The sequence below is a fragment of the Mesoplodon bidens genome (genome assembly GCF_964165515.1).
Source record: "Mesoplodon bidens genome assembly, contig: HAP1_SCAFFOLD_398, whole genome shotgun sequence".
In the NCBI taxonomy this organism is placed as follows: Eukaryota; Metazoa; Chordata; class Mammalia; order Artiodactyla; family Ziphiidae; genus Mesoplodon; species Mesoplodon bidens.
Genome location: NW_027672143.1, coordinates 24780 through 50013, shown reverse-complemented (window position 1 = coordinate 50013; position 25234 = coordinate 24780). Strand labels below are relative to the sequence as shown.

Sequence of the window (25234 nt, the reverse complement as noted above, 5' to 3'; positions counted from 1 at the left end):
AACAGAAGCGAAATTGAGTTATTTGTAGTGAGGTGGATGGACCTAGAGTTTGTCATACAGAGTGAAGTAAGTCAGAAAGAGAAAAACAAATATCATATGCTAACACATATCTGTGGAACTTAAAAAACAAAAAATTGTTCTGATGAACCTAGGGGCAGGACAGGAATAAAGACGTAGATGGAGAGAATGGACTTGAGGATATGGGGAGGGGGAAGGGTAATCTGGGACGGAGTGAGAGAGTGGCATGGACATATATACACTACCAAATGTAAAATAGATAGCTAGTGGGAAGCAGCCACAGAGCACAGGGAGATCAGCTCGGTGTTTTGTGACCAGCTAGAGGGGTGGGATAGGGAGGGTGGGAGGGAGACGCAAGAGGGAGGGGATACGGGAATATATGTATATGCATAGCTGATTCACTTTGTTATAAAGCAGAAACTAACACACCATTGTAAAGCAATTATACAAAAAAAAAGAACATCCATTCGTGTTACAAACTTTTTCTCCTATATCATTTCTTAGTTTTCAAAGTTGACATGAAAGAAGTTACTAGAAAAATATTCAAATTTTAGTTATTTGGTATGAATCACCAAAATTTAGCCATCAGTTTGATTCCTGCTAATGAGTTAAATAATTACACCTCGCAGGGAATGAAAAATGACTTTCTTAAAGTTTTCTTTCTCAACCAAAAGTAATATGTAAAGGTACTGAATAACTTATGGAATTGATAATGAGTTCCTTTATTTTTTCTTGATTGCTAAGTTCAAAACTATAATTTGGTTTAAAATGAAGGTTACCATATCTAGATTAGTGCATTTTTATCACATAATTATTAATTTTGACTGAAATTACTGAGCACACAGATACTGAGAAAAATTTTTCATGTGATATTAAGCACAACAGTTGACAAAAGTGAAAAAAAACGTAAAGATTCTTAAACAGTAGGTAAAGAGGAGAGGTTCTATGTATATGTCACTTTTATTTAATATTATTACAGACAATCAAGATACAGATTAGTGTTCTTACAGTTAAGTATAGTTGTGAAAAATGACAGTGAGAAAAATGAAGTAATTTAAACAAGACTAAAGCAGCAGAAAACCTGGAATCATTATTTAAAGTCTAAACCTATGCCGTACCAAATTGAAATAAGTATAACAACAACAAACACAGTAACAATAGTTATTGTGTGATATGTAGACTATATATACATTATACATATACATATATACATATATAGTATATATACATATATATAGTATATATACATATATATATATATATTAGAGTTTATATAACTCGATATACTAGAATTATATAGATATATAGATATAGATATATTGGAAATTGGGGACCTGAAAGACTGATGAGAATTTGTAAAAATAACAATCTAAATAGCATTATTCAAATCCCAGGTTATGGAATAGAATAGGAACTGATTTTAGGACCAAAAAAATCCAGTTCCATAAATAAATAAGTAAGAATAGACTTGGCTTGATTAGCTCAAGGTAGTCATTTACTTAGGGTCAAAATGGATATTCATTTAAGCAGAAGTAACTAAGTTTTCTAACAGCATATTTGTTATAAAGCCATTGTCTTTGTTAAATAGACTCACATGCTCTTTCCAGAATCTAAACAACATCCCTCCATGAATTCCTTGCTCCTTTCTCTCCATGTTATGTTACCTTATCTTAAAAAATAAACAAACAAAAACCCAAAAACTCCCCCAACCGTATTATTTCATCTAGTTCTGGCCTCATTAAGTTCTTCCTCTTTATTATAAAACTTCTCAAAATAGTTGTTCTTTTTTTTCTATCTCCAATTCTTTACCAAATGCTTTATTTTTCTTTATAGTGGCTTAATTAAGACATAATTCACATAACATACAGTTCACCTACTTAAAAGATATAACTCACTCTTTTGCTATATAGGCAGACATATGCAATTATCATCATTGTCAATTTTAGAATTTTCATCACAGCAAAAAGAAACCATGAACCATATAGCTATTACCATCTTATACTCCCATTAACCCCTCAACTCAAACCTAAGTAGCCCCTAATTTGCTTTCTGTCTCTATAGATTTACCTATTCTGGACAATTCATATACTATGTGGTCTTTTGTGACTAGCTTCTTTCACTTAGCATCATGTTTTCAAGATTAATCCATATTGTAGCATGTATCACTACTCCATTCTTTTTTATGGCTAAATAATTTTGCATTGTATGGATATATTGAGTTTTGTTTATCCATTTATCAGGTGATGGAATTCAGGTTGTTTCTATCTTTTGACTATTATGAATAAGGCTGCTATAAATATTCTCCTACTAATTTTTGTGTGGACATGTATTTTAGTTTCTCTTAGGTAGATACAAAGGTGTGGAATTTCTGGGTAATATGGTAACATATGATAATGTTTCATAAACCACCAGATTGTTTTCAAATATGGCTACACTATTTTATATTCCCACCAGCAGTCTATGAGAAGTTTGATACTTCTCATCCTTGCTAACACTTATTACCTGACTTTTTGGTTATAGCCATACTAGTGAGTACAAAGTGATAACTCATTGTGGTTTTAGTTTGCATTTCCCTGATGGCTAATGATGTTGAGCATCTTTTCATATGTTTATTAACCATTCACATAACTTCTTTATAGAAATATCTACTCAGATCCTTCACCCATTTTTTAATGGGGTTGTCTTATTATTATTGAACTGTAATGGTTCCAAATATTCTAGATAAAAGCACCTTATCATACACATAATTTTCAAATACTTTCATTCTACGGGTTATATTTTCACTTTCCTTGATAGTTTCCTGTGAAGCAGAAACATTTTTATTTTTGATGAAGTCCAATTAAAATTTTTTTTCTTTGGTTGCTTATACTTTTGGTGTCATATCTAAGAATGTTTTGTCAAATCTGAGATCACAGAAACTTATCCCTATATTTTCTTCTAAAAGTTTTATAGTTTCAGTTTTTTTTTTTTTTTTTTTTTTTTTTTTTGCGGTATGCGGGCCTCTCACTGTTGTGGCCTCTCCCGTTGCGGAGCACAGGCTCCGGATGCGCAGGCCCAGCGGCCATGGCTCACGGGCCCAGCCGCTCCGCGGCATATGGGATCCTCCCAGACCGGGGCACGAACCCGTATCCCCTGCATCGGCAGGCGGACTCTCAACCACTGCGCCACCAGGGAGGCCCTAGTTTCAGTTTTTATACTTAGATGTTGAATCCATTTTCAGATAAATTTTGTACTTAGCATGAGGTGGGAGTCCAATTTTATTATTTTGCATGTGGCTATCAGTTGTCCCAGCATCATTTGTTGAAAAGACTATTCTTTCTCAGTTGGATGGTGTTGACACTTTTGTTGAAAATCAATTGACCATAGATACAAAGTTTTATTTCTGGACTCTCAATTCTGTCCCATCGGTCTATGTATCTATCTTTATGCAAGTACCACACTGTTTTGATTACTACAGTTTGTAATAAGATCTGAAACTGGGAGCTCTGAGTCTAACAACTTTTATTTTTTAAGATTGTTTTGGCTTTTGTGCATCCCCTGCCATTCTGTAGGAATTTTAGAGTGTGCTTGACAATTTCTGCAGCAGAGCCAGCTGGGATTCTAATAGGGATTATGTTGAATCTTTAAACAAATTTTGTATAGTAACTTATGAGTTACTTATAGTTACTTATAGTTACTATAGTAACTATAGTAACTTATGAGTTCTGTGAACAATTTCCACTTATTGAATCATTTTTAGTTTCTTCAACGCTGTTCCGTAGTCTTCAAAGTATATGTTCTGCAGTTTCTTGGTTAAATTTATTGTTAATTATATATTTCATTTTGATGCTATTGTAAATGGAATTGCTTTCTTAATTCCATTTTGGATTTTTCATTGCAAGTATGTAGAAATACAGTTGATTTTTGTATATTGATCATGTACGTGAAAAATTGCTCAACTTGCTTATTAGTGCCAAAAGCCTTTTAGCACATTCCTTAGGTTTGTCTATATACAAGATTATGTTGTCTAGGAATAGAGATCGTTTTCAGTCTTCCTTTCCAATCTGGATGCCTTTAATTCCTTTTCTAACTGCTCTGGGTAGAATTTCTACTGGACATCCTTGTCTTGCTCCTGATCTTTAGTTGGTTAATTTGTTGTTAAATTGGTGACTCATTAATTGCTTTTTCAATTTTGAATGCATTCCTGGAAATAGACCCTCTCCTCCGGAGTGCCTTGACATCATCCTCTTTGCCTAAGCGGGAGGAAGGTGTGGGTTCCACAGCACCCCAGACCCACTTCTTCCTCATTTGGGTACTACTTGGGCTCCCACCAGTTGTCCACCTGTGATGAGTTCCCCATCACTGAAAAACATTCTAGACCATCCTCACAGAGACTATGGGGCCCCTGAAAGCCACCCTGGTTATCTCTTGGTTGTACAATGAGGGAGTGGGAACAGCAGGTGATGAGATTATTAGGCATAGTCAGATTTCCATATTTGTTCATGCAGATCCTGCTGGCTATCAAGCCCAATTAAATCCCTTATAGGGTCAGTTCTATCTGTCCATGAGACAACCCAGATCTTAACTGACAAACTTGGACATGGAAAAGGCAGCTACAGGCAAAATAGCAAAATTGACCAACAGCAAAAAACAGGTAAAAATGGTAATTACACACCCTCCCCTAGACGATGTGGGCAAGGATCTTCCCAAAGCGATCTCTGGGTCTGGTTTTTCAAACATGAGGTCTCAGTGGAGGAGATGGATGAACTCCCCAGGCCAGGTACAAGGCATGGAGAGTGCCATGGGTGACCCTGCTAGGGTCCTCATGGTGGTCCCCATGACTAATAAGAGTGCTATGCCCTCTGACCCTTCCCAGGAATCTGGAGATGAATTGGAGTGCCCCAGCAACTTTGACCCAGATCTTTTGAGCTTCCAAAAAACACAAAACAAAATACAAAAAGACAAGACAGTACCAGAGGTTAAGCCAAGGTCCATCTACCCCCAGGAGAACAGGAAGCCCTATGCCAAGGTTACAGTCCAATAGGGAGGTAGGGAAGAATCACAGCTTCTGATACGGGGGCTGAGGCCACCACCTCTGGGACCATTGCCCAAGCTGACTATAGGTGGATCCCTTAGTGCCTCTACAAACCCCCATTGCTGCACCTCCTGCTACTGAATGAATAGGTCTATTATCTATGTGCCATCTTGCTCACTTTCGCCCCCAGTCCCTGCCAGAAAGTACTGCAATTAAGGCCATCCTCCCAGGGCATATGGAAGACCACGCACCTACCTTACCACCCTCACCTAGTGCTGTTGTTCCTCAAAAATAATACTGGCTGCCTGAGGGAGAAAAATAAACAGCTGCCCTCATTGCTGAGCTCCAGGAAGTCAAAGCCCTCTCTGAGATTATTTCTCTATTCAGTAGCCCCATCTTGCCTGTGTGGAAGGCTGCAGGTACCTGGAGAGTCACCATGTGTAATAAATGGCTCAACACTGTAGTTCAGTACTTGGGGCCTGCAGTGCTTCCCTGACATTGTGATTGCTACAGGCTGTGACCCAAACTGAGGGTACTTGGTAATTGACATTGCAAAGACACTTTTAAGCATTCCTTTCTACAAGGATGATCAGGATAGCTTGCCTTCACATGGAATGGGTTACACCTTTAATGTCCTTCCACAAGCCTGCCCAAATTCCTGGGGTCTTTGCCATCAATGGGTTGGCCATGACTTGGAACAAGTCCCAATCTTGGAGGGAGCACTTTCCATCATATAGATGACATCTTTCCAGTGGGCCTAGACCAGGACACCATCTTATGCTGAACTCCTGAATTTTCCATCCTAATAACCTCATCTAACCCTAATTACTTCCCCTAAGTCCCATATCCAAGTACCATTACACTGGGGGTTAGGGATTCAACATATGGATTTGGGGGGAACACATTCATAACATGTATCTCCATATTTTCTATTCATCTTCCCCTGATTACCTCTTTTCACACTATTGAACTTGCTTTTCACTGGACACACTTCTGCCCTATGGCCTTTCATACTTCTTGTTTCATCTGCCTGGAAATATATTGCAAATATCATCCCACATTCCACTCCCTCAGCTTCAATATTTGGCTCACCTCAGTAAATAATTTCCTAACTCTACTCTTGAATATTGTAACACTCTTATTCTCCTACCTAGTTTAGTTTCTTTCATAGCACTAATCACCTAGTAATATTCTACATAACGTAAGATTTTACGATATGTCTGTCTCTCATGAAAATTTAAACTCTATTAGAGCAGAGATTTAATTTTTTAAAAAAATTTATTGTTATATCCCCAACTTCTACAGTCATGTATGACACGCCATTGAAAATGTGTATTTTTAATGGAATCAAATTACAATGCAGTAATTTGAGTCACCTAAGGAAATACATAACTGAAATTATTAAAATTATGATTGAATATCAGTAACAAAATTTGTTGTTTAATATGTGCTTTTCCATTATTAGATTGTGAGCTCTAGGGAGTAATGACTTTTCTGCATTATTCGGTACTGAAATATTAGCAGTTTGGACACTGCCTTGCTCATCATTGGAGCTCAGTGAGTACTGCTGAGTATATGACTATATTCTATCATCTATCTATCTTATATAATGATACCTTGTTGCCAGTTGGACTCCTGTTGTTGGATTTTCTGCTTTGAACTATAAAACTCTTACCTAAATTACTATGCATTGTTCTGTATTATCTATCTGGTATCTCTGTGTTACAGCAATAGAAAATCCAAGAAACTCAATTAAGTGTAGGAAGAACCCTTCCTTTTAAACTTAAAAGGTAGCTTTTAGAGCAATTTTCTATTATTTTACAGATAACTTTTTTTTTAATTCAACTACCTTAATAAACCTAGTTTGTCAAAATAAATGCCACCTGCAGCCTTATGTATTGTGTTCATTGAAATGATTCATTTGTGGACAAATCAGTTGCTGTGTAATGTTTTCCATGAAGTCTGGCACAGCTGGTTTTTAATTTGTCTGTAAAGCGAAACCATTCCCTTTGGAGTAAATGTTTTCATTTGGATACTTCAATTTGTCATGTTTGCAAACAGTATTTTTCTCACACTATGGGCAAAGAAAAGTGTAATAAGGGAGTAAATCTGAACACATACAAATACACCTTAAGTAACTTCTTTCCCCATTAGCTGGCTTCTTATTCTAGATAAATAAATAATATTCAAAAAAAATTAATGGCCAGAATCTTCAATAAAAAGGAGCATGTGCACATTTGGCTTAACCTATTTAAATTATGACACAGTTATCCAAATAAACACATTTGCTTAGAACTTTACATTTCCACCTACTTAATATACTTAATACAAACTTGAAAACTTCCCTGGCAGTCCAGTGGTTAAGACTTCACCTTCCAACGCAGGGGGTGCGGGTTCGATCCATGGTCGGGGAGCTAAGATCCCACATGCCTCAGGGCCAAAACACCAAAAAGCATAAAGTAGAAGCAATATTGTAACAAACTCAGTAAAGATTTTAAAAATGGTCCACATTAAAATAAATCTTTAAAAACAGACAAACAAACTTAATGAGTTAGTGACAAGGAGCATTGCTGCTGTTTTGTAAATGCAGGGGAGAAAACCAAACATTATGAATTGACTTGCCCCTTAATTCCAGGGTCAAGAATAATGCCCTGATTCATTTTGTTCTAGTTCAATACTTTTTCTATTCCGTATGCTAGTCTACACCAATTATCAGTAGGTCATGAACTTGGCTTTGTCTTCGCTGACATGAAAATATGTTTACACTTGGCTTTCAGACTTCCTTAAAATCCACACCGCTTTAAAGCAAACAAAGGTGACCAAGGAGTGGAATGAAGATAACTACATTCAAATATTAAGCCATGATTTTAATGTCATTGTCATACCTGGTGAATACTTTTTTTTTCATTTTAAAATTTATTTATTTATTTATTTGGTTACACCACACAGCCTGTGGGATTTTAGTTCCCCCAATAGGGATTGAACCCGGGCCCTCAGCAGTAGGAGCACAGAGTCATAACTACTGGACCACCAGGGAATTCCCCCTGGTGACATTTATCTAGACTGAAAAGGTAGAACAGTTGAGGGAAAGGCCAGATGTGCTATTTTGCAGGGTAGAGTGTGTTTCAATAACAGTGCACAAGCCCTATTTCATCAAAGAGTAGTTGACAAGTAGCATGTTTAGCATCACGACAGTAGGTTAAGGTTTAGCTTTATAATTCTTTCATGGCTCATTTCTTATGCATAAATCTATTTCAATAATTATGAAAAAATAATGCTATCTTTGCATCTATTGTTTCAACTTGGGGGTTTACATCTATGTTTAACAGAAATCTAGGTTTTAACAGGCCCTACAGGTGATGCTGATGCAATCTAAGTCGTGAGCACCACTAATTTAGGGTATAGGGTGAACCTTTGGAACAAAGGGCTCCCATAACAGTGGCCCAAAGATGATAGATATTTGATTTTCCTTCAAATAGGAATCTAGATGCAGGAGGGCAATTCTTGTTAGTCCATGGTGCCACTGTCCTAGGTGACTTTGTTACAGGGACCCAGTTGCTGTCATTCTAAGTGTATAGTTCAGCCTGAGAAAGTGGGAAAGACAAGGTATGGAACTATTGGTGAAGGAGATGCTTACAGCTCCAAAGATAAACCCCCAGTTTTCGGTGGATTTACCACTTGAAGTGTGTTTATTAGTCACATGAAGTCCCAAACAGGTGGTCCTGTCCACTGGGTAGATCTCTTCTAAGAGGATCTTCAAGGACCCAGAACAATTTAGCAGCTTCTGCCACAACTTTTCACACATGAAGTCCTCAAATATATTTGTTTAATGAATGTTGAATATGTATCCTGGGGATAGCATTAACATACAGATAATTTTCATTTAGCAAAGTTTTCTGAAGAAATAAAATCACAATGTAAACATTTTTGCTTTTCCTTTTCATCTAGTGTTAGATGTTTCATCTCTCAATCTTAACATTAGCCAAGAGGGCTCTATGGAGTCTTACTTTGTATTCAACAAGCTGTTAATAATTTAGTAAAAGTCTTCTGATTTAGTACTCTAGAATGTTAAAGAAAGCATTTACTAAAACATCGCATAGATTTAGGTAAGTGCTTTGCTTTTATTGGGAATATGGCAGATGCCAGTCTAAATAAATTTCTATATAATTGATTAGCAGCTGTCTCTCTGTAATGTCTAAGAAGGAACATAACACTTATCTAAGAATTCATCCTTTATTAGGTGAATAGTATGCTCTCAAAGGTAACTATGTCTCTAGGAAAAAGAAAAAAAACCCATAATATTTGACTAGAATTAAACCACTGTTTGTCAGGAACACTGCCAAATATTTCCCCATATAGCAGCTAATTTAACAATGTCATTGGCCGTAAAGCTGTTTCTCTAAGAAAGGGTTGGATAAAGGAGAAATTAAAGAGGCAATAGGGTAGGATGTAAAATTAGGGAGAAGGGGAGGATAAAACATGGAGGATATGAGTCCAGGAAGACAGGCCACCGAGTTAAGGAGAATCCTCGGCAAAAATCACAGAGCTGAGAAGAAAATTACAGTAAAATCACAAGTAACTCCAATAGGCCCTCAACCACACCCAGTAATTCTACTTTGTTTTTCCAGTTAGCTCTTTTAAGCTTGTTTTTCCTATTTTCAGCAAGGGGTCTTACACACATTTTCTAATGTGCCTGGCTTTCTAATTCCACCCCTACTTCCTTCCAACTCATAGTCTCAGTTTATATTTTGTTGTGATTATACTATAAGATAGGAGCTTCATATTTCTGATGTGACTGAAACCAGCCTCTCGCTCCTATTTAGGAGAAAGCATCTCTTCCAGCAAATGCCAGTGCCTCCATATTTTCTCTCATCGCAGACCCTTCTATTCTCAGAAACTTCACTCCATACGTGTGCACCCCTTTCTCATATATCATCAAAGTAATTCTCTCTAAAAGGTAATCTCATCAGAACACAATGACTCTCAAGGTCCCCAGACCCTGCCCAGCCTTCATCACTGAGGGAGCCAGGCTCCCAGGACCCCGCCGGCCCTCAGGCTTTTCCTTTAAACTGGAGAGAATTATTTGTAGCAAATACCAGTCAGGTGAATTCCCAGCTGCCAACAACTGCCCTTTGACGAGAACAGCCCAACCACAGAGGCGGACCTGAAGTAATGATGTGCAAAGTCCTTGCAACTGAACCCTGACCTCTGGCCACCTCCTGGGGTGGACAACTGATCAAAGCTGGACCAAGTTTTGAAACTTGAGCAGAGAGACTGAAGCCGGTTGAAGCTCTTACCTGGATGACAGTGTCCGTGTACTCCAGGTGCTGAGACCTCTGTGCACCACGACCCATGGGGACCGCTGCTGCCATTAGGTCGCCGAGGCAGGGACCGGGGTAGGTTTACGACTGCTTCGAGGCCTGGGCCAGGCGGGTGGGAGGCCGTGCCGAGGGCTCTGGAGCTCCGCGGGACACGGCCCTCAGCCTGTCTCCGGCCCCCAGCTCACCCGCCCGCCCCGGGGCCAGAGCAACTGGAGGGCCCTGGGAGAAGGCCGAGATCCGTCTTTCACTGCACTCTCTGCCGTGAGGACCACGGCCAGGCTGGTTGCTGAAGGAGCTGTACCTTTAAGCGCAGCTACGGGCTGCGCGCCCGCCCCTCCGCCATTACATTTTCATTTCCCAGAAGCCTGCAGCATCTGCGCGTTGCCAGACCCTCATCCTCAAGTGTTGTTGGCACTGGCTCCACACACTTTCACTCTTCATCTCATACCAACACGGCTTCGTGTTTCTCCATCCGCTGGAACCATCCTTTCCACCGTCACTAATGAACTCTGTGTTGGCCACTCCACTGGTACATACTTTTTTTTTTTTTTTTTGCGGTACGCGGGCCTCTCACTGTTGTGGCCTCTCCCGTTGCGGAGCACAGGCTCCGGACGCGCAGGCTCAGCGGCCATGGCTCACGGGCCCAGCCGCTCCGCGGCATGTGGGATCTTCCCAGACCGGGGCATGAACCCGTGTCCCCTGCATCGGCAGGTGGACTCTCAACCACTGCGCCACCAGGGAAGCCCCACAGGTACATACTTTTAATCTCTTCACTGTATTCAATAGTCGAGAGACATTTAATTCAATGGTTAATTCTCCCTTTGTCAAATGAGCTACTATCGTTTAGATTCCTTCCTAAGAGGCACTCCTGGATTTCCTCATTCATCTCTGTTTCTTCTTTTCTAGACCATTTTTTTTCTAGACCTGCCCTTTCTACATAATTCCTAAATATGGTGCTTTGAATAACCTCCCTCTTCCTCATTGGATTTCAAATGAGTTAAGAAATAAAAGAAGTAGGTTAAGCATATGGGAGCAAAATACAGTATTTGTAAGTGATGACGTCAACATTTAAGACTGTGGCTTATACATGTGGACTAAGAGTCTTCCTAATAACAGACCCTGGATATAGACAGAGTCACTCAGACAATCACAGTTTAGAACCATCCTACCTACACACACTTTGTCAAAGGTGGCTCCCTAGAAAAAGAGGAGAGGAAAAAACAGAGCTAGGCTTAAGCACGATCATTATGCAACTGAATACATGCCATTATGAGAGGATGTGAGAGGAATGAAGAGAACCCAGCAGTGCTATGTTTCTTCTCTGTGGAAGGAAACATCATAGATGGGTGTGAATGGGTACAGGCAATCCCCGTAACAGCTGGAACTCTGGAGGTTGTATAAAGAAATAAAAGCCATAAACACTACGTGACAAGTAAGTGACAAGTCTATAAACAGATGAGGGAAGACAACAGAATGAGAAAGGCCTTCCTAGGCTACCCAATAGAAAATAGCATCCTTACCCACTTACCCAATGCTTGTTTTCCTCTTATACCACTTACAGGCTGACACAAATAGTTACTCATTTATGATTTACCTAAATTACAAAAAAAAAAAATCCTTGAGTACAGGATCCAAGATGTTTCCTCAGTATCTATAACAGTAACCTGAATGAAGTAGGCATTGTTGAGTGAATGAATAAATGAATTCAAAAACAAGACAAATATATAAAGTGTCATATCACTTCCTTGATGGAAGAGACTGCTGCTCTCTAGGCTTCAAGGAGGTACAATTTGAGCTGGACTATAAAGAATACAATTGTTCTAAGTAAGATGGTGAGAAGACCATGACCAGAAGCAAAACTGAAAAAAAATCACGAGGCATTTTGGGGTCTGTGATATTTATTAGCATTGACATTACATGAACTTCTTTTTTATTGCTGTAGTGTAAAGAAACATCATAAAATATGTGGGAGATTAAAATCACACATTTAATTTTTTAATTTATTTTCCCAGCAAAATGATTAGAAGTTACTGACTTTAATGTGTACCTTTATAAACTTCTATGTTCTGGAGAAGAATACATGGTGGTGGTGGTGGTGTGTGTGTGTGTGTGTGTGTGTGTGTGTGTCTACACACACATGCACATGCAAGTGTGTATGTATAACCCTCCCTACAAAGAAATAATATTTAAATAGTACATGTTTATTAAAAAACATATAAATCATATTTTAAAAGTCTTTTTTCTTATCTACTTACTTCCAAAAATTACAAATGAATTATTGCCTAAATTTTTCCCAAACTGACATACTGGCAAAGGCATTTTTCCTCCAATTACTATAGTCTATATATTTTTCTTACTTCGAAGTTTTTTAGCAGAGTGAGTTTTTTTTATTTCTTTTTTAATTTCCTGGGTTCAGACACGTCCTATAAGTAATCACATGCTATTTTATTTTCTGTGGGTTCTGTTAATTGCAGTAAGATGTAATGTAGCCTGAAAAATAATATGTAAAAAGAGTCTATGCTTATTAGCTGTAAGTTGGTTCACTGAAAAACTAACGTGAGATTGCAAAATATTCTAGTATTCTTTTTCTTCAAGATCAAAATTTCAAAAGACTATGGAGCAATCAAGAATAGCACAGATAAGATTCCTGCTGTTTCTCACTAGGGGGTTGAATAATCTTCTGATTCTTTCCCTATAATATTACACAAAATTGCTTGTATTAGGCAGTAGCCAGTATCAAAAGAACACAATTATGAGTGAGATAGCTTTCTATGATCTATAGACTATATCTGATTTTTAATTTTGCATTTTATCCATATTGATTGGATAAATGTGAAGAGTACCTATTAGATTGAATAGCTTAGCTTACAAATGAAATTTTAATGGTTTTAGTTTGCCTACACATTTTCAAGCTTTTAACTGTCATTTAAGACCTGAATTTTATGTGGCTTTTTACTCAGAACTTAGCCAAAAGACCTAGAAAGGTCGATTTCATTGCTCTTCTATCTGAAAGATATTTTAGTCAAACTAAAGAACTGAGTGCATTTTGTAACCATCATATTTCAGCGGAGAATACTTTTTAAAAGTCCACACCATTTGTGGCCCTCTGAAAATTTTGTCTGCCCTAGACAATTAGCAAGGTCCAACAGAGGGGCCAGTAGGCCAAGCATATTTTATCATTGCCCATTGTGAAACTTTGGGCAAGAAGAATGTTTTAGAACTCTGATCTTTAAAAACTAGTGTGTAACTGTATTTCTACTAGTCCTCAGGCATGCATGATGATTTAGAGAACATTAATTATTTATGAAGCTTTTCTAATAAAGGGCACATATACTTTTCCTACCACACGTGGATGTATTAAGCATACCTTTTTTTGAGGTGAAGATAAAAATCGCTCTTGCAAATATTATTTTCATTCAGTAACTGAAGAAAGAATAGCTACAAAAGTCAATGCACATTCAGAAGTGACAGTACTATCTCTGAAAAGAAATTTATTTACATATATTCTATATAATTTCAATTTGGCATTTTGTACTTTGGTTTTTAAAAAATTACAATAACATAATTGCATAGTTATTATTTTAATAGCATCATTTGACTTACTGATTTTGCTCTGATTTTTTATTGTTTGTGTTTTCCAAAATTATAAATGATAGCGCTATTAAAAATTGGTGATTTAATTTTTGGGGAGAATCTTTAGAAACACTGTTATCTCCTTGGTGTATAACAAATGACAGAGAGTAAAAGAGCAAATATGGAAAAAAGGAAGTTAATGCCAGCATTAACTTGAGTCTTCCTTTTTCATGTTCCTATCTATGGTTTTGTTTTATATAACTCATGATTAGTTTTTTCTATGTAAAATATATGTCTACATAATTACCTCTCTTAGAAGTATTAACTAACATTAGGTAAGCAGATAAATAAATTATTAATTTTTCAAATATAATAATTTTTCTATTTCTTTTAATATTTTAATTTTTTTTCCATTCATTAAGGAGATGTTTCTTAATATACCAAATATTTATTGAGGGCTTATAAGGTGCTGAGTTTAGTTCTCATTCTCAAGGAGCTTAAATTATGTTAGCAATCTTCACCTGGCAAATACTAGTATGTTTCAATGTCCAAGAGAACAAACAATGATATGATACTTAATTTCTGTCAGATTAGCACCTCTTGCAATTTCTTTGTTACCTTGCAACTGTTTATTGATCATGCAGGATGACAAGGGCACTTCTAGGCAATGGGGATACACTGGAAGCCAAAACTGTCAAAAATTTTCCTTTTTTGAGTTTATTTTTCTAATGCCAAGCTCACTATCAAAGCAGAGCTCTGTGTGCCTGAGTCCAGCTCAGATCACCCAGCAGAAATACCCCACTGATTCAGTGGCTTGAGCATTGTTGGTTTAAGCCACTGAGATTTTGAGTGGTTTGTTCTATAGTAACAAGTAATTGATATAGGCCAAGACACAATAAGCATAATATACAAATGAATAATAAAATATTAGAAGAGTTTTTCTCAAATATTTTGGAGTCAGGATTTCTGTGCTCTCTTAAAAATGGTTGCAGATCACAAAAAGCTTCTGTCTATGTTGATATCTGTTGATATTTACCATATTAGATATTAAAATAAACTTTTAGAATAAATATATTTGTTTAAAAGTGACAATAATTAACCTATTACAGGTTAACCTACTTTTATAAAAAACCTATACTTTTCAAATCCAAAATATAAAAATAGAAGAGTGGCATTGTTTTATATTTTTGCAAATCTATTTTTTTGCATATCTTACTAATTAGATAATAACTGGATTTATGTATTGCATTCTTCATTCAGTCTATTGAGATATGTTGTTTTCCTTGAAGAAAATGAAGACAAGCTCACCTCATACAGTTATGTAGTTGGAAGAGAAGGGTATTTTACCAGCCTTTAAAGATGATGCTGGATATATTTCTCTGATATGACATCAACACTAAATAACTATTAATTTCTTAGAGTTTGTTTGCAAAGTGGAATCTGTAACTATGGCAATGAATTCTTCATTTTCTCTTACATTAAAATCCACTGGTGATTCTTTCACTTTGAATGGGTCTCTCACATATGCATGATTTTGTAACTTCATATATTAGCCATTAAGAAAATGGTGATTATGTCTTATGTTGACATATTTCATTATACAATATAAAAAGTCACTACCAATTTCATCAGAAAAGCCATTAATACTGGGACACTGATACAAGTTTTCTAAAATGCTAAATTTTGCTTAAAAATTTAATTGTATATTGGCAATGTAGTGCCTAGCATTAACCTTTTTAATTGTAATGTAAATGCCTAACATTAAGCTTTTGATTACCAAGGCATCCATTTTAAAGGCATTTATTTATCTTGAATAAACATATTGCCAGCTGTGTGACACAGCTACTGTCAAAATAACTAGATAAGGAACCAGACTGTTCTACCCAAGAAGGTCCCCTTTTAGAAAGCCCTGGACCTAGAGATTGTCATACTGAGTGAAGTAAGTCAGACAAAGACAAATACCATATGATATCACTTATATGTGGAATCTAAAAAAAAAAAAAGGTACAAATGGACTTATTTACAAAATAGAAATAGAGTAACAGATGAAGACAAACTTATGGTTATCATGGGGGAAATACTCTGTAATGACCTATATGGGAAAAGAATCTAAAAAAGAGTGGATATAAGTATATATACAACTGGTTCACTATGCTGTACTCATGAAACTAACACAACATTGCAAGTCAACTATACTCCAATAACAATTAAAAAAAGAAAAAAGAAAGCAAGCCCCGAGTGACCTAGATAACCGACAGCTTTTCCCTACCCTCACCCTAATTCCAACTCCTTATGTTTATGCACCAGTAAAGAGTTAGCTCACAAAATCCTAGGCACCCCACCTATAAAAGACAGAGTCCAAGTCCACACTCCCTCTCTTTCTCTCTACCCACGACACTTGCTGTGTGAGCCTCAGGTGTACCAGGTACCTTCCAGGACTTTGAGTAATAAATTGTCTTATTCGAAGCTTCCTGATGGTTTTGCTGAGGTACGTCCTGAAATCCTAATAAGAACTGGGAAGTCTGCCCAGTCACAACAAGGGCCCTGGTGGTGGTGAGAGGGGATGTCTGTTGGCACCAGACCAGGTGAGTCCCTCAGGCATTGGTAGCAGAGAACATCACCATCAGTAGGCTGAGACCCACACAAGAGGCAAGGAATTCTGTCAGGGGTTTTCCTTCAAGGGACAGGCTCACTTGGTTCATTTTCAAGAAATATCTGGAAATACCCAAGTCTGAACAACCATAGTTTGTCTGTCACTTGTTCTTTCAAGTAAAAATAAATGTTTTTTAAAAAATCAGCTGGCTTGGCTTGCATCTCAAATAATTGCACAAGTGTGTTTCCTCGAGATGACCTTTGTGTAATAGAAGTACTTATACACACGTCCCATTTCATCTACAGAAGATTAAAATTAGGTCCACTTGAAGATCCAGATATATGAAAATGAGTAATTGCTATCGATTTTTCAAGAGATTTCTTAAATAGGATTGCCTTTAAAAATGTGTAGGTACATGACGATGAAGAATAAAGTGACCATTCATGAATGTAGTATACTAGTCGACCACTGCAGTTCGGTGCCATCCCTGGATTTGTGCCAAAAGGCCAGCAGCTTTACCCACCATTGCTCTTGTGTCATCAATGCACATGGCAACACAGTGGAGAAAAAAACAAGTAATGCCATCACATTATTATGAAAATAGTCTGTGTGTTCCGGATAACCTATAAAGGCCTTGAGGACTCATTGAATGCTGCAGACCACATTTTAAGAATTTTTATAACATAAATACATGAAAGTAAATGAGTGTCATAAAGGCCATCAGGAGAATTGGAAAAGGGGATGATGCGTGATTTTAAAAAGAGTGACCTGTTTTAATGGTACTGAGAAGGCAATCTTTGAGTAAAGATGTAGAGGATGAGAGTATGAGTCACAAACATACCTGGGGGAAGAACCGACAAGGTAAAAAGCATAATTGAGGGGCTTCCCTGGTGGCGCAGTGGTTGAGAGTCCGCCTGCCGATGCAGGGGACACCGGTTCGTGTCCCGGTCCGGGAAGATCCCACATGTGCCGCGGAGCGGCTGGGCCCGTGAGCCATGGCCACTGAGCCTGCGCGTCCGGAGCCTGTGCTCCGCAACGGGAGAGGCCACAACGGTGAGAGGCCCGAGTACCGCAAAAAAAAAAAAAAAAAAAAAAAAAGACCAATGAGAACCTCAGTCTAATTCCCAACAAGACGTGATTTCTACTATGTTGTTCAGAATGCTTTATGAAAGTATGGAAATATCTACATTAATATTTTTCTTTAATTTTTGAAGTAAACTATTCTTGTAAACACTTAAAATTAATTGTAAACAATGATAAATCTGATCTATCAGACTAGTGTTGCTTCATGAGTGGAGCGTTCTCTTGAGGGCTGTCTCTCTTGAGGAAGAGGAAGAAACACAGCAGGGAGATTGTCTGATCCTTTGAGGGGGCACATCATAAAATTGTGGGCTGGACCTCACCCATAAATTGCTAGAATAAGAGCTGGTCCTCTCCCATGAATATTTAAACTGTCCCTGGGAACCCTAGAGTGTTTTTTGTTTGTTTGTTTTTTAAATCACTGTTAGAAGGACCTAGTTATGCGCTGGAAACTGCAAAACTACACAAGCTGGAGAAGACTAATTTTCGAGGGGCAGTAAACATAATCCTAGGTTTAGTTATGGAGATGATGAATGTAAGGCAGGGTTTCTAAACTAAAAAACACTTTACAAAATGTTTCCTCTGTCTCTTCATATCAGACCAAAATTGACTTTCTAAGAAAGCTGAAATACAACGGAAAAAAGCAATTCAGAGATATTTAGATATTTCAGACACGTTATGTTGAATGGTTCCTGTTGACCTGTTTTACACAAGATAGTCAAAATAGCTTCATGTGCTGCCATAAAATTTTCCAGTATTCCTATTTAGTATTTTTTACATGACGATTCTTATTTTCTTGATGCCAGTAAGTAATTACTTTTCAAAAGCAAGAACAGTGGGCCCGTTTTCTTATTTCTATTGAGTTAGTGTTCATTTTGGCAGTTACTATAATTGCATAGTGCTGAATTCAGGAACACTAGCCAGAAAAATAAAATGGGAACGGGTACAGTGCTCTTACGATTCACATACTAGTTTCCCTAAAAATGATTTCACAAGTGCAACACTCCTCTCTCTCCAAAGTCTTCCAAAACACTACAAAGGGAATATGATCGAAAGCATTTTTTCCATCTCAAGGCAAAACAAGTGGAGGAAAACTAAAATATAAAAGGAACAAAGCACTCTCTATAATTACACTTGCAAAAATGTTTCATTTCCCCTAAATATCGCATATGTTTTCAATAGTACTTATTTTGCATGTTTAATATTATTCATAGTTACTGGAAAATACTACTCTTGAGAATCAAATCCTGTTATGTAGGAGAAGCCCACTTCTGTTAAACTAGTATGAATAAATGACAAAAACAACTTTCTATAATTTATTAGTTATTATGATTGTATTTTTAAAATAGATAATCTATTTCAAGAAAAGTTCTTCTGAGATAGAGGAGCTTCATCTCAAAAGTGATGGGAGAAAGATCTACAAAATCAAAGAATCTAGAAATGTAAATAGTTGATACAGAAAACAAAGGGAAAAGAATAACATTCCCAAATAGTTATAAAGTTTCCATTAAGATTTTACTAGTAGCTGGGGCCATTTGATTCTTCTTATTAAAGGAATAAGGAGACAATTTGTTATAAAATATTTATTATGTTGCTACTTTGTATTAAGTTAATATGAAAAATTCAAGCATAAAAATGCAATATCATTTACAATGAGGCCATAAAGTTACAGGCTATAACTTATGAGTGAGCAGAGTCTGAACCTTCTTTATGATCTTGTTGACATATAGTAGTTCAGGTTTCATTTGGCCTCTATGATAGTTACTTATAGTGAAATTTTAGGGCTACTCCTCCCAGTACCCCATTTTGCTAATTCCCCTGCCATAGTTTTCGTATATAGCTATTTCATCATTCCAAAAAGCAATCCAAGCAATGGTTATCCAATAAACTCTAAGCACTTAGTGAGCTTTCAACTAATGTTCATTGAAGAAAGACTGAATAAATGATTCTATTTCAGACTTAACTTTTGAATAAATATTTTATTCATCCATGGATAAAAGAATACTTAAGAAATTTTAAAATATATATCTTATTTTCTACATAATGTTTGGATTTTATAATTATCTAAGCTGATGTATTTGTTATATTTCAGATTACATCATTTTAGCAGGCTTTTGTACTATGTAAAAAGGCTACCTCATAAGAAGAAACATTGTTTTACATTTGAGAATTTTTTTTCAATTTTGTATTTTGAAATAATTATGTAATTATGGCAAGTTCCAAAAGTACTACATCGATTACATTGTAACATTTACCAAACTTCGGCTAGTGATAACCACTTATAAAACTATAGTACAATGTCCATAACTAAAAAATTGATATTAGTACTGTTGAAGAGGAAACATTTTTCCTCTATTCTTGTAGGTTCTTTTGCCTGGTCTACTAATTAAGTTGACATAAGACATTAACAGGAGAAAAAAATGAAATTTTGTGTATATGGAGCCTCACATAGAATTGAGAGGATTCAAGACAGGCAGTTAAGGCTTGTGTGCCATGCTGAGCTAAGGAGAAGAGGTAGGGGTCTGGGATTCCAAAGGGGAGGAAGACAATTTATAGGGAGATGGGAAGAACCAATGCTTGGTAAACAAATGTTTGTCATGCCACGTAGAGATAATGGGACAAGAGGAATTTCTTTTTTTTTTTTTTTCAGGCAATGCTTTATTTAGATCACCAAAAATAAGGTTTTATAGAAAAGGAACTGTAACAAGCAAATGTATAGCTGCAAATTTTCTTTTTGCCATCAATATCAACCCCCTCTAAAATATTCTGGGACTACTTCGGTTTCCAGGTAAAACTAATGTTTTGTTGCTCAGCCTCATCACAAGAATGAAAACGGTTTGCAAAACAATTTTGTTTAATGCTAACAAATAGTTTAAAAATGTGGTTATTGCTAAAAAGTAACTCCGTCTACTGAAACAGCCCAACCTACGCACACTTTCGTGAACATTTCACTGTGAACACAGCTGCTCTTTTCCCGCCGTCACAGATGACATGTACCGTGGCAAGGGTCACATGTTGGAGGCCGTTCAGGTACCTAGGAAGTAATCCTTAACAGAAATAACTACGGTAGGTAAGCAACTCAAACAAATGGGCCCGCCTCTGCCACACCCCCCCAAGGCGGGTGTCGCATTCGCTCTAAGGAAGGCCCACCAACTCCCTAGTTCTTTATCGGGAACCGAGAGTGCAAAGCTAGATAGAGAAGCTGTTCTTCCAGAACCATCAAAACCTTAATAAATCGCCCTGGGGTTCTTCGTGCTGTAGTGCGCCTCACAGGCAGCAACATAGGCAGACTCTGGGAAAAAGTCATCATGGTATTCTGCTAAAAACCTCAGAAAGAGATCAAAGTGCTTCAGTAAAGCCTTCAGATTCTTCTCAGAAAAGGACATCTTTCCAAGGATTTCTGGAAGTTTCACGAACAATCGCAGCAAGTGTTGCGCCCCATAAATGTAAGAGGGTGGAGGTGGCTGGTCACCTGGGGGGTAACTGTCGGGTACAGGTTTCCAGGAGAGGACCTCATTTATTTCATTAGTTCTTCTGCCTTCAAAGCCAGCAAACACCGCACTCCCTTCCTTGCTAGGGGTCAGAGGAACGGGTGAGGATGATCTGCTATGAACGGGTGTCTTCTTTTCCAGGTGCAGGAACAGCTTGGGCATGCTGGCAGACGCGTCCTGCTGCCGGCGCTTGGGCTGGGGCGAGGCGCTGCTCTCCGACAGCCGGTCGCAATTGGCCGAGTGGCGTGTGGACCGCCGCAGAGACTGCAAGGCTTCCGGCTCGGCTTTGCGCCTTTTGGGGGTGGCTGGCTCGCCTGTGGTGGGCTGACTCTCTGTGGACTGTGGTGTGGATGGATTCAACAAAGGTGGGCTTGGAGAGAGCTCCTCTGGGTTCCTATTAGTGTTTGTGGTACTTTCCTTAATCGGAAGAAAAAATTTGGACGAAGTCACCTTTTTATACTGAACTTGTTCATATGGATAGAGCAAAACCAATGGGAGAGTGTAATCAAAGGTTATTCTTAATCCATCCACCATCTCCTTACAAAGGTCAACGTTCTTTTCTGCTGGGATATAATGCACATTCATGTTGGCATGTGGCATAGCGTGATGGTGACGAGGCCTATCATTGGCTGAAAAGGCTGTATTGATAGCAAAATGCTTCACGTATGATTCCAAAATAGTTATGATGTTGGTCTGGCACGGAAGTTTCACTAACCGTTTCCTCCTGTTGATATAGTAACAATCGTCCTCAAGCTTCTTCTTCAGAACTTCAGGGATTTCTATAGTTATTGTTCTTTCTTCCATTTCCTTTTTTGCATGCAGCTCTGGTTCCTCCTTCACTTCAGTCTTTTCTTCAATATCACTTTCTTCACTTATTTCTTCATCCTTTTCTTCACTACTGTCATCAGAAGAACTGCTTATTGAGTTTTCAACATTTTCATCTTTTTCTTCAGCAGGGAGGCTTTTTAAGACAGAATCCACACCAGGCAACCTGCAGCGCTTCTTCTTTCTTCCTGTGCTTCTCAGGCGAGCTACAGCTTTCCTTGCCAATTTACGCTGTAATCTCCGATTTTCATCGGTGTCACGAAGGACATGATCTTCAGCTGCCCATCTATCCCAGCTTCTGTTCCAACCATTAAAATGGATCAGATATTCTGGGATCTTTCTGCCTTTTTCGTCTTTCCCAACAATAACATCGACAATCTTGGCATCGTACAGCACTCGCGCCTTGGTGGGGTCAGGCTCGAAGCACAGCACTTTCTCCCCTGAGTGGAATTTAAATTTCATGCCCTCGCTCGCGCTCATTTGCTCATCGTAAGAGGAATTTCTTGATAAATAAGAACAATGGTAGCATTTTTGTGATAATATTTAGTCTTTTGTCCTCAATTCCTAAAAAACTCTTCAGAGCCATAAAGCGTCTTGTTATTCATAACAAGCTCTTTTGTGCCACAACTGGGTTTATGTTAACACAACTGGGTGACATTTGGAAGCACCTAAGGATGGGGGCTGGTTGTCAGGAGAACCAACATTGTGGTTAGAGGGTTGGAGCATTCAGTCCCACCCCAGGACATCTAGAGAAGGGAGAGGGGCTAGAAATTGAAGTCACCAATGGCCAATGAGTTATTCAATCTTGCCTAAGTCATGAAGCCTCCACGAACATCCAGAAGGACTGGGTGTGGGAGAGCTTCTGGGCTGGTGAACGTGTGAAGGTTTGGGGAGAATGGTGCTCTCAGAGCGAAGGGAAGCTCCCACCCTTTCCCCATGCCTTGCCCTACATATCTGGCAGTTCCTGAGTTATATCTTTTTATTAAAAAACTGGTAATCTGGTGAATAAATGTGTTTCCTGAGTTCTGTGAACCACTCTAGCAAATAATAGAACCCAAGGAGGAGGTTGTGGGAAACTCTGATCTACAGTCAGTCAGTCAGAAGCACAGGTGACACCTGGGCTTGTGCCTGGTGTCTCAGGTATGTGGGGTGGGGCAGTCTGGTAGGGCTGACCTCTTAACTTATGGAATCTGATGCTGTCTCTGGGTAGATCAGGTAAATGGTGTATGAATTGAGTTGAACTGAATTGAATTGTAGAATGCCCAGCTAGTGTCTGGAGAATTGCTTGGTGGTATGGGGGAAGCTCCCCTCCCCATGGTAAAATTGGGTGCAGAACCCGAAAGAGTGGCCCTTAAATTTTACAGGTACCGAAACATCATTTAACTGCCTCCTAATTGTTTTCAAATCAGAGTGTAAACACAGAGAAATTGTAATTTGTATAATTACAGTGAAATTATTAGTAACAGTAAGGCTGCCTTCTGAATGCTACAAGAATCATGGCGGCCAAACTATATATATTGCAAGAGATCCTGCCACTGGAATAGACAAGAAACAAACAAACAAAAAACACCAAGCAAGAACAACAACAAAATCTAGACTTCACTCATAATTTGAATACATAACATTGAAAACTGCAGTGGTATTTATTTAGACTTTCATATCTCTAGTGGTCGTTCTCTCCACTGCATATATGACAGTCCTTGGGTCCAAATTCAGGAGACCTGGTATCAAGTCCAAACTCTAGTAATCATTGGCTGCATGATTTCAGATGATTTACTCAATATTTCTTCCAAATTTTTCATTAGTAAAAGGAGGATGAAATCAATGACCATCAGACAAGGTCATTTTGAATGTCAAATAAGACCGCTTAAGAAGGTCTCTTAACTCTAAAGTGATATGCTGAAATTAGTAATCATTATTCTTTCATCTTCAATACTATGTAGCTCAGCTCAAAATTGAATCTATAAACATAATCCATCTTTCATTCTGACCTAGCTTTATATTCTTCTAATGATCTACCTATTTGCAATGGAAGACTGCAATAAAAATACCAAAATAAAAATAGGTTTTGGAATATGATTTCTAAATATATGAAACATTGAACTTTTGTAACTTTTTCATTCTTTTAAACAATGCATCCTTATTTTTCTTTCTTTCTTATAGTGACCTCATAGCATTTCCTTTCTGTCAGGCTAGCATTTCTTTTTCTACACAACACTGAATGTGGAATGCCGCCTGCCTGTGACATCCTATGTTTTGAGAGTCTGATTTTTAAGTTATTACTCGCAATTTTTGAAGCAAAGTGAATACTTAAAATTACCCATCCAAAGTGATCTTTGTAGTTTTACTTGGAAGTAGCACGTTCATTGGCTCTTTAACTTAGAAATTATCTAAATACACTAAATTCACATGTAAAGCATTCTCAGAAGCGAAGCAAATAAAATATCACCTTTTTCTACCGCATTCACCTGAATTTAAAGAAATATAAGTTATTTCTGCATTAACACTTAATAAACAACAATCAACAACATGTAGTTCCACATAAAAATCCTCATTAAGTCAAAGGAATATTTTAATGTATTTTCCTATCTCATACTTCCATACCAGAAACATTGTATTTCTGGCTTATTTTAGAGTTAAGATCAGCGGGTAACATTATTGGAACATTCTCTAAATTGATTTGTTTAGATTAAGCATTAGCAATCATGAAACAAATTAAAAGGAGAATAAGAAAATAGACATTTTATTGAAACTTGAGCTGGTAAAATGTTTGGTTTATTTATGGCAGTGGCTTACGTTTGTAATCAACTTTTTCTCAGGATAATAAAAATTTATTTCAGAACTTGTCAGCAAATTCTTTGACAAAAAACAATTAAAGGAATGTCAGAGGAAGTTCAAAATGGTGCTAGGTTGGAGAGGAAAATCTGAATGGAATTAAGATACTGCCAAAATGATCCACGAAGTAGACCATCTACAGCTAACCATTAGATCCAGGGGAGGCCTCTAAATATTGGTATTGCTGCACTTTGTGACAGAAAGGAAAATTATACAGAAGACAAAGAAAATCCCTTCAATGCTTATAATTTAAGAATCAATTTGAATCCTGGTATTTGATGATGGAATTTATTATATGGTTTGAATAATCTCTGTAACTCACATAAGTAGTATTTGTACTAAGGTAATAGACATACAACTAGGGTGAAAGACAAGAAGAAACCCATCATGCCCAGAGACTGGCGAATAACATCCCAGCTACAAGAGCCCTAAGGTGGAAACTGTTATCATACTAGCATTCATTCAATAGTGTGACACTTATGTA

General features: G+C 37.7%; 1 protein-coding gene across 1 annotated transcript; it reads right to left on the bottom strand.

Moving 5' to 3' along the window:
* Positions 1-20412: 20412 nt before the first annotated feature.
* LOC308610553 (MSL complex subunit 3-like) lies at positions 20413-22399 on the bottom strand. Its single transcript, XM_081259645.1, has 2 exons — positions 20826-22399; positions 20413-20646 (listed from the first exon to the last, which is right to left on the bottom strand). Exon 1 carries the CDS (start codon positions 22393-22395, stop codon positions 20827-20829), a length of 1569 nt encoding a protein of 522 aa, XP_081115771.1. The 5' UTR covers positions 22396-22399; the 3' UTR covers positions 20413-20646; position 20826.
* Between the last annotated feature and the right edge of the window lie 2835 nt (positions 22400-25234).